The following is an 11,404-nucleotide window of genomic DNA, read 5'->3' on the forward strand; positions in this document are numbered from 1 at the left end:
ACTATCACAAATAATGCAGCATCTTTCTCAGTTTCCACGAAACTTTATTAATTGCGATTTTTAGGTAAACATTTGATTGTATATTACACTAAAAATCATGTAGCTAGACGAACAACTTATAATGAGCCTGAATTGAAGTTAAACATAACATCAAGTGTAGTTTATAATTTAAATAATGCGAAAGTGTCTCTTCTCCTGATGGACTAGCAAAAATTCGGTATGTATATATATATGTATGTATACATATATATATATATATATATATATATATATATATATATATTATTTCCCATACTAAGTTTTGTTAAATCAACAAAATATATGCTGCTTTCAGACATTGGAGCAAAAAATATCCTATATGTATAGAAATTGAGAACACAACTGTAAAGAATGATGATGTTTTTACTAACGAAGATTTTTCATTGGATAATACTATAACTAATTTAGAGAAAGGTAGAACAAGATTTTAATTTATGTTAAAAGATCTGTTTTATAAAATTTATTCTATTGTTGCAGATGACTGCAGTGATTCTACAACAACTAATACCTTTCATGATAACACACAAGAAGATGAATTTAAAGTAATAATTTATAATGAATAATTAAGATTTTTATTAGAAAATAACTAAATTAACTTATTCAATTATTCTTTCAATTATAGGATGTTGAAGATTATGAAGAAAATACATGTGCTAGAAATTCAGTGTCATCTTTAGTGAGTTAAATAGAATTAGTTTTTGTATTTTTATTATATGTTTTTCACATTTTATTATTTTCAATAGGGTGAAGATATAGAAACCAATTCAGATAATTCACATTTAAAAGAAGATAGACAAAGGCTGTTGTTATTTGCTCGTGCCAATCGAGAGAAATATGACTGGTTTGTAACTAGAAATGTTTTCATCTCTATCACTAATGCTTTATCAATAGCATTGAAAATGTGATTTATTAAATTTTAATGATTTTTTTTTTTTTTCAGGTATTTGCGAATACTCTCCACAATAAAATTACTTTCTGTGAAAAATAATGATAAGGAATCAAATGTCAAGGTAAATTGTTATTGTATTTAATATTTGAGATCAAGACATATAATAAGATATGTATACATTAATTTATTTGTGTCAAAAAGTATGCATATATTCAAATTTAAATTCATGTTCTGAAAAGTTTATCTAGTTTGATCAGAATTTAAATAAATTATGAAAATAACAAATTTATGAAAAAAGTGCATTTATGAATATGCATTTTCAAACATATCTACAAATTATGTACACCTATCAAATATGTACTCGTTTTTTGCACTAATTTTAGCCTTTACTAAAAAATAAGACGTTCATATGTTAATATCAATCAAGTTATTTGCTTCTAATATTTTAAACTTGTACTAGTAGTTAATAAATTAATATTTTTGGATTATATAAAAAGTTGTTAATTAATTTCATTGAAAAATTTTCAACTTTATTTTGTGCAACCATAATGAGAAAACCTTCTTATATTTACCATATTTAATTGATGCTATTAGATTTACCAATACCACTGCTTAGTCATAGTATTTGTGCTCTCTTTAGTGTTCAGATGATCGAGCATCAGGAAGTGAGTCAAGCCAAGATGAAACAAAGCAAATAGAAAAGAAAGAAAGTAGTCAAAATAACAATATCGGAACCAGTGATGTGGATTCTATATCTACAAATAGTAAATCTGGTGACTTTGAGAATGTTATAGCAGAAGATGCCTCCAAAAACAATGTATCTCTAATGGGTGACCAACAATATTTGAAATACATGGGTTATTTTCTACATGTGAGATTCTAATTGATAAGATTAGAATATTTATTTAAAAATTTAATAATTTATTTAATTGTATATAATTTAATGATAATCTAGAATTGCAATGTAATAAGAACTTATTCTTATATTTGTAAATTATTTTAAGAAAATTATCTTCCAATTCTAGATTTATATTTATAATTACATATAAAAGTTCCATTTTGTTTATATGTTATGATGTCATAATTCATGCATTAAATTATTATCTGCAGCCTTAATATTTACGATATTTTGATTTTAGGGAGACCATAAAGATGATACAAGTGAAATTAGCAGAGATTTTAATCTATCGATATCTAAAGATGTTCTCTGGTTTAATGTATTAGCTGGAAGAGTGCTTTTGGGTATTTTAAATGATCCTGGGTGGATTATGAAGATTCAAGAACGAATCCAAAAAAAACTTTCTACAATTAAGGTATCAAATGTTTAGAAGTATTTTCAAATTAATTGTTTTACAGATTGAACAAATATGAATCTGTGAATATTATTATATTGAAATAATTTAATAGTCAACCAAACTGTTATATTGTTTGAATTGAATCTTCCTTAATTAAATGCAGTTTGGATACATAGCATTGAATTTGATTATTTGATTTCATATATCTATATTTAGTTCATATTAGGCAAAATATAAATTTCTAATGATTGTGTTTTTTTTTTAGTTGCCTTATTATATAGATGAGCTGGAATGTTCAGAACTTAGTTTAGGCGAAACACCACCAAAGATACACCGTGCTTCTAAGCCCGTTATGAATGAAAGAGGTTTATGGGTTGATTTAGATGTCACGTATGAAGGTCTAGTCACTCTAGTCTTATCTACAAAATTAAATCTCATGAAGTTAAAAAAAATTAATGCAGCAGACACTGTGGATACTAATGATCCATGCCAAAGTTCTAAAGTAACATAAAATTGATTAGAGTTTGGTTATTATTTATTATATATTTTTAATTGTTTTATATGTTTATTCAATAGTTTCAAAATCAGAAAGCATCTGCAATTTACAATAGTGATCTAGAAGATAGTGCAGATAGTTCAACATCTGATGATCAAGTTCAAGATACAAATTCAGATAAAACGTAAATATTGTTTGTATTACTTTTATTACTGGAAAAGAGTTTACATTTTTTTTTTTTGTTATTAGATTTTCATTAGGTTCTATATCGCCAACACCCAGAAAGCAAAATAACAAAAGCTTTTTAAAAGTTGTTGATCAAGTTGCTGCCTCAAAGTTTTTCCAACAGGCAAGTCAAAATTAAGTATTATTATTGTTGAATTTTTAAGCTATTTGTAATGAATAAATGTACTAAAGTTTTTCGTATGATGAATATTTGATCAAGTTTTTATATAGAAATGTTAATTTGCATCCAATCGTTGAAGTAAAAGAACAATAAATAATGATCTATTTATTTATATGTTATGACACGGTATGTTCAGCAATTTTCCTTTATAGTTTAATAACATACCGTGTCGAAACGTATAAATACATTATTATTTATTGTTCTTTTATTTTGACGATTGGCTGCAAATTAACATTTCAAGTATATGTCACAATGTGAAACAATATATATATATATATATATATATATATATATATATATATATAAACTAGAGGGGTCAGATTACTGGATTATAATGGAAAAGTCATAATTTTTAATATACAATATTAGAAATAGCAAAAAAATTTAAAAAAGAAATGCCGAGAGCTTTGGTTGCGAGGGTGTTGAATTAGTGGAGGTGTCGGATTAGTGACATTCTACTATACATTGTTCTTTTATAACTTATTTTATAAAACTCATTTTTTTTTTTTAAAAAAAATTACAGGCAACAGAAAATAAATTCGTGAAAAAGGCTTTAGTTGCTGTAAGCAATAGTCAGTTACGTTTACAAGTAGATTTTCGTGGACTAATTGGGGAATTAGTTCTGAATATTCCAAATCCGCCTTCGGATAGATTGTGGTTTGGGTGAGTATTTATTAATTTTCATATTTACTTACATATTTATAAATTTTGAAATTTTTGAAAAAAACTAAAAAAAACAAATTGAGAAATTAATATTATTTATAGATAATGCTTTCACAAACACACTTTTTGTATTATTTAATTACATGGTAACAGTAAATTAAAATATTTTTTTTATTCATACGCTTAGGAACATCTGATTTTGTAAACTTTATTTCTATTCTTATTTAAATCAATATTTTTTTATGCATTTGATGGAGGCTAATTCACAAGTATACAGAATATACATTTTATATACAGCCTGCTATTTCTATTGTTGTCAATATAAAAAGTCATTCATTTCCGTCTATGACTAATATAAAAATCTTAAATTAATTTTGTCTTAATATTTATATATAAAGTCTTTTTGGGCAATTTTCAGAGTAAATATCTATTTACAAATTAAGTTTCTTATAAATTTAACAGGTGTATATTTGTATGCTTTTCATTTAATTTTTTTGTGTTATTGTTTGCTCTTCTGCAAATTTTAATGTGCATGTTCGAATAATGTAATGGTGTTACTAATGTAAGTATAATATAAATATAATTATAAGAATTATAAAACTTTACTCATACTGTTTTTATATGCCACTCAAAATAGGAATAGGAACGGTTAATTACATAAATAGAAATTAGCGCAATATTTATGTTACCATGATACATACAAACATGCATTTTTTATTTGCTAATAGTTTTTTTTCTAAGTAAAGCCATACTGAAATGATGTATACCTTTTGGTAATTCTATTATCAGTGATAATTACGATTTTATTCTCACTATTACAACTTAAAATATTATAAAAATATCTCATAATTTTAGATAATTAAATATAATGGCATTTTTTTAAATTTTATGTTGGTTATTAATGATCATATGAGTGGTCATTCAACATTTGTCTACATTTACAACTGAAATGAAAAACAACAAAAAAATTAATATGTTACAAGAAACACAATATTATAGAATTCTTTTAAATTTGTTTTAAAATTTTATATTGATCATAAAAATCAGGATTTCTATTCGATTTTTAAGATTTTTTTTATCGTAGTTTTCGGAAACCCCACGCATTTGGCTGACTGTTCATCCAGCATTCGGTGAGAGAAATGTAAATTTCACGTACGTGACGAACTGGATAGAGAAAAAATTTGTCAAGAAATTGTTAAAAATTTAGTACTTCCCAACATGGAGGACCTAATTATTCCTATCCTCTTACCCCAGACGTAGTTGCTAAATGAACTTTAAAATAAATGATAACGTTATGGAAGTTGCATTTATGTTATTTTGTTAATAATGTTTGTTCAACTCCTTATGCATAATGTTATCTTTCATAATTTTTATGCTCATCAGTACAATGTTTCGTTATATTTTAATAACGTTATTTTATTTTGAATCTACTAAATAACTTTTAAACCGGTAGCTCATTTCAGTATTACTTTAATTAAATTAGATTTTCTCATATGCTTTTACATATCTATTTGCATTTTTTATAATTAAAACCGAAATAATAGTTATCAGGCAGCTTAAATAAAGTATTGAAATTATTTTATTGGTGGATGCCATCCTTCACAACATCTATTTGGTAGCTCAGAGTAAAATAAATTAATTTGTTTAGTAAAATAATTGATTATATATCATTGTACAAACTATTATTCTTATACTGTGACACCAGTGAACATTAACATTAGATAAGATAAGATAAAAATACACAATGAAAAATTGTCAAATTATGTTTTTAATTTAATTGTTGACGTACCTGTGCCAGTTTTTAAACTCCTTTGTATGACTACAACACGAAAATTTTAGCATATGTTTGTACATATAATTTTTATTGTTTTTTTTTCTGTATAAATCTCTGGATAACTATTATTAATTATGATTGTTAATTTCTGAACTAAAAGTCCCTTTTTATATATAGTTTGGATTTTGCTTGAAGATGATGGAATGATTAAAAATCTCACAAATGATATTAATTCCAGTGATAGATCATAAGCAATCGCAAGATTTATAATACAATAAAATTATATTTATTTGTTCTAAATTTAGTATTTGAAAATAAGTATAATCGGTTGTTAAATTTAGATTTTTCGGAGAATTTTTATATTAGGGGTGAAAGGTTAATTAATTCGAATTAATTTACAATATTGGTTATATCATAACCCGCTTGCTAAAATAAAATATTTAATGAATTTACAACTGACAGCCACATCTGGATAATCGACCTCTTAGAATTTGTATAATTGTTTCTTTAATAATATTTCATAATGCTATTCGGTATTTCTGAGATGTATTATTTCGGCGCATCATATTCTTCTCGAGCGACCTTTCTTCGAAGGAAAAGCATTAGCTAATAAGAACTCTTACTAATATGAATACAATTTAACCGGACGTCGCAAACCTTGAAAAATGCTTTAAAATTTCCCATGAATGAACGTTAATTGGAATTGAAATCAATCACCACTTTTTAAAAAACATTAATTGTTGTGTGAGTAATAAAATGCATATACGTAATAACTCAATACCGATTCGTTGCGCGGGTCCCTTGACCTTTAAGAATCAATAATAAATTATTGTCCGTGTTTTCTAATGCAATAGTATAAATTATTATAAACGACCGATGAGAGAGATACACAGATTCAAAGGCTGTTTTGATTAATGAAGCAAGAATGGATGTGTTTAATATTTAATGATTAGAAAAATGCATCGAGCCGAAGCTAATAACTTTAATTGCGACTGTCAGAAGGATGTACTGTTGTACTTTTGTGATAATTAATAAAATATGTATATAAATTGATAATGAAAAAGTTATATTACCTTGGATTTTTAACAGAAAAAAAAATAAAAAATTGGCTGCAGACGGCTTCTATATACATTCTAGTTATAATTATTTTAATAATATATACGTTTTTATGTTAGTGTTAAGATATTGATTCAATAATTGTGATTCCATGAAATTATATGTATTTTCTCTTGATTAATTTTTAATCATTTTTCTGCATTATTCATGTGATAAGAATAGCTGTGCGTGATTCAATACTTGTAATTGATAATGTGATTCAGATATTGGTATAATTTAAAAGCTCACATTACCAACTATTATATCAAATATTAAATGTATTTATTTTAAAGAAGTTTCTGTAATATGTCTCTGATTTAGATATATATTATAAAAGAATTATCAATAAAATTGATTTAAAATTTTCAACTTCATGATTTTTATTCATTATATCAGATATATATGAAATATCTTAATAGTCTTTTAAATTACTCTTGTATAATAACCATAACTACTATTTTATTTTATGATAACGTAAAATTAAGAGTTGTATGGTTTTTTAGTTTAGAAAATTGTCTTTAGCGCCGCCTTATGGCGACATCCACTTGAAGATGTGTACGAGTGTCGTCTATACACGACACCGAGTGAAGCCAAGTCAACACTTACTTGGCTTCAAGATTCTTTATTTTGAGTTAAATTATAGAGAATTCTAATTTACTATTTTTAACTTCCCGTAGGGTTAGTCATTGCAATGGGCCGAAAATCGGAATTGAAAATTTTTACATTTATCGACGTTTTGAAGGTTTCTGAACATTTTGGCATACCTCAGAAAAAATGGATGTGTGTGTGTGTGTGCGTATGTATGTATGGATACAAATTTCCAGTCACGTTTTCGGGCGCTCGAATCAACCGATTTGAATGGTTTAAAAAACATTCGATTCCTATCGATAGGGAAAAGAGCTGATTAGTTTTTGGCAAAGGCAGGTCCAGCCGTTTCGTGGATACGTAGCAAAGAGTGCAGAAAATAGAAATCGACTTTTTGAGAGAACGGAGCATCCGATTTGAATGATCTAAAAAGCATTCAATTAGTAATGATTGGGAGAAGTGTTTATTAGTTTTTGGCAAAGGTAGGCCCAGCCATTTCGAGGAGCTAAGTATTCCTCGAATATTTCGTTACGGTACGGGAAGTCCAGCAATTTGCCTTAAGGCACGATAAGTTTCTCCAAAGTGTTATTTTTAACTTTTAATGTGTTTTTTTTATAATGATTGGTATCTTACATTTTAAAATATGTTACGTAAAAAATACTTGGGTGGCTTGGGTGGATCAAATTCGCAGCAAAAGGGTTAAATTTAGGTGTAAATGATGATGAAATTACTTTGATTTGACAAAAGTGGTATTCGAGATTTCGTGATTTTTTAGGAGATTGTTTCACATACAAGGCTAAAAAAATGCAAGAAAAAGAAATTTATTATTGCTAAAAAAGATTGTGTTCGCATGCAGATTGTTGCACGTTCCATGAAACGTTCAAGAGTCTATCAGTCTATCCATATACGTATATCAGCTAAACTTCATTTCGATAAATAAATTTTTTATATGAAAATTGGCCGAGCTATTGCACTTTAATTATAATTTCTACATTTTGTAAAAATTATGAGCGGGCATTATGAGATTCATGTTGATTTGCTCCTTTTGTGCCTACAAAATTTTAAATAGTATTCCAGCTGTTAGATAGTATCAATAATTAGGAAGGACCAAAGGAAGGAGTTGACCGTAATTTTTAAAAAATAATATGAATTAAGAAATCGCATCAATTTGGTTTCACGATCTCTTGCAATCTCGTATTCAATTTCAAATTTAATTTTTTTTGACAATCCTGAAAATATTTCAAAAATTCTAAAAATCTTCTGATATGAATTATGAATCGTTTTATCAGCGATCTATTTTTACAAGTCCTAAATTTTTTAGTAATATTGAGGACAGGCTTTCTTTGAAATGTTTCTCGACGTGGTCTTCAATAAATATTTTGGCCACAGTTTGGCCTGGTAGATTCTCTATTCTGTTGTTATTTTCTTGGCTAAACATTAAACATAACCATAATGAAAATTAATAACATAAATCATTCGCCAAATAAAGAATAAGTGATTTAAAAAGAAAAGACAAATGAAAATTGCATATATTGAGGTTCAAACAACTTACAATATCTTTGAAATAATTATAGATTCATTGCATATTTAATTCTTCAATATGAATTTGTATAGTCATAATTATGAGAAATTGTGCATGACCAAAATCTATGAATATATGCCCATTGTACAATGCCGTTTTGAATGTTTTGCCTTGTATTTATAATAATTACCATGAATCACGGTTATAACTGAATAAAGTCAATTTCAAAACGTTCGATGATCATAAATTTAGGCGACGGATGCATTATTACATTTTTATCTAAATTATTTTTCAAATTAATACAGGCGCGTCCGTTCTCGTTATGATAACAAGGCGATCGAGATTTGTTTCCCACAACATTAACACATTTCTTAACGATGAAATAATCTTCATTTGGTGAATGAAGATAAATTTAACTTTTAATATATAGAGAAGAACAGCTAATGTCGACCAATATTATTTTTCAATGTAATTAAAACAACTTGAAAAAAGTATTATATAATTATACAGTTGATGCATATATAATTATCTTTTTAATAAAAAATTATCTATATTTACCATTGAGATCTATGGCATCATTTGGTTGATGTGACCTACAATAATCACAGGACACAACACATCAGGTGAGATGTATTTAATCTTATGTAACAAAATATTCGTATTTCTTTTCTTATTTACTAATGCAATAATTTATCTTATATTTTCACACAGTTGACTTTACGACATCTACAAAACATAACATTTGTCACGTGAAAACCTGTGCGGGCCAATGGTAATTGAAGGTAAGGTAAATTATTATTACTTTTCTTTATAGTTTTTCTTATTTATTAGTATTATTTATGTAAATCAATAAATCAAATTTTTGCCATTTTTTTCTCTTCAACATTCTTGTGAGATGATGTTTGTGATTATAGTACTCCCAAACGGCTTGATTTTTATGAAATTTCATAGTTACATTCAATAGGACTGAAAATCGTTTAAGACATATTTTTCATAACCGTAAGTGGTAAGGGTTGCCCACCCTTAAATTTTTTTTTTTAATTTTTAAAGTTTTTAAAACCATTTATTTTTATTAAATAGTATATATACAAAATTTCAGTTCTCCAGAGCTCAGCCTTCTTTCTATTTGGTGAAATTTTACTATAAAATGATTAATCTTTATTATAATAATGTATTTCTTTAGTCAAATACTTAGCACTTCTGTTTATGAATATTTTTGTATTCTATATGTGGTAAAATAATCTTATTGATTTCTTAAAATTAAAATAATATTTTATTATATATTTTAATTATTAATACAAGAAATTATTTATTATCTTATGACATATTAATTAAAATAATTAGTAAAATTATTTAGTTGTTTAAAATATTAAAAGTTTAGTCAATGCTAAGTACCTTTATTTTGATCTTAAAAATGTAATTCAAAATAACACAATCATCGTTAAACTCAGTTTTCAATGGCGTGGATTTTTTTCTTGGTGAATGTGTTGTTCTGTACTATTTATTTAAACAGTTAGAGAGTATAACGTGATTTCGTACGAATATGATGAACTGTTTTAGAAGATCCCTTGATAGATCTGGAAAGATAAATTTAATTCAACTAGATGCTTTGGTCATTAAGGGTTGACAAATTAAGGGTTCTATGATTCATTTTGATGATTGACTTAACTTTTACAACCCCAAAACCGGGGGCATGAATTTTTATGATAAATAGTTTTTATTGATGCAGCAATGCCAGGCCAGGGCTATTTTCGTGGAAGTGGAAACATATCGCTAGCTATATTGCCTATTGAAAATCGATGTCCCTGCTTAAATTCAGACCAAGGCGGATATCGAACTTGGGAGACTTCTGATTCAAATCCCATTGCTCTAATCACTTACCCACGGGCCCAGTATAATATAATGATTATTAGTTTTCTGTGATGTTGGGTTCGTGTGTCGCAGACTTGAATGATTTTTTTTAAATTTATTTGAACAGCGATCAGAACTTATGGGCTGTGATGAATTTCCTACAAACTACGTCTGTTTTATTATAGATGGCAACCCAAACAGTTGTCTCATCTCTATGTCCTGAATTTTTATTATTACAATTATTGTAATAGTGATGACTTTTTATTGGTGCAGCAATGCCGGGTGAGGGCTATTTTCACTTGGAAACATATTGCTATCTATATTTCCAAGTGAAAATCGTTGTCATTGCTGCCTGACAACAGGCTGCTCGATGTGGGTATCGAACCGGGACCCCTGATCCACGTCCAGGCTTGAATGATATTAACGGTTTTTGATCGTGAAAGACTTGTGATACGATTCATCCTTTAGGATTTGCTTTTTTGGTTCGGCGAATATTTTCACCAAAATGGACCGTTAGAAAATAGTTAATAGTAAATGATTCACCGTTGTTCGGTGTACGGAATTTCGAGCGTTAAGTACGGCTATATAGAATTGATTTGACACAGTCTATATTGTATAAATGACCTTTTGGATTCGTGATTATGTGAGTCTTTGAATCGCTTACGCGACTCGAGATGGATGAATGCCGCGTCACACAATAATCTCATCTTAATTTCAATACATGTTCGAAATATCAAACTTATTGTTAGTATGTCATATGATTATCAATTGTTGCCAATGGCATTTGTT

General features: G+C 27.2%; 1 protein-coding gene across 1 annotated transcript in view; it reads left to right on the plus strand.

Moving 5' to 3' along the window:
* LOC113374942 (testis-expressed protein 2-like) overlaps positions 1-4,900 on the plus strand; it is a 20,540-nt gene extending 15,640 nt beyond the window's left edge. Inside the window, exons 3-15 of the mRNA XM_026614900.1 lie at positions 185-217; positions 335-453; positions 517-581; positions 662-715; positions 783-880; positions 980-1,049; positions 1,569-1,799; positions 2,068-2,241; positions 2,489-2,725; positions 2,800-2,903; positions 2,969-3,068; positions 3,649-3,788; positions 4,873-4,900. Of these exons, the coding sequence (XP_026470685.1) occupies positions 185-217; positions 335-453; positions 517-581; positions 662-715; positions 783-880; positions 980-1,049; positions 1,569-1,799; positions 2,068-2,241; positions 2,489-2,725; positions 2,800-2,903; positions 2,969-3,068; positions 3,649-3,788; positions 4,873-4,900 (1,453 nt within the window). The remainder of the gene's footprint in view (positions 1-184; positions 218-334; positions 454-516; positions 582-661; positions 716-782; positions 881-979; positions 1,050-1,568; positions 1,800-2,067; positions 2,242-2,488; positions 2,726-2,799; positions 2,904-2,968; positions 3,069-3,648; positions 3,789-4,872) is intronic.
* The last annotated feature ends 6,504 nt before the right edge of the window (positions 4,901-11,404 follow it).

Source organism: Ctenocephalides felis, unplaced genomic scaffold (genome assembly GCF_003426905.1).
Source record: "Ctenocephalides felis isolate EL2017-DRISC unplaced genomic scaffold, ASM342690v1 CF-g0.4_SCAFFOLD_01886, whole genome shotgun sequence".
NCBI lineage: Eukaryota > Metazoa > Arthropoda > Insecta > Siphonaptera > Pulicidae > Ctenocephalides > Ctenocephalides felis.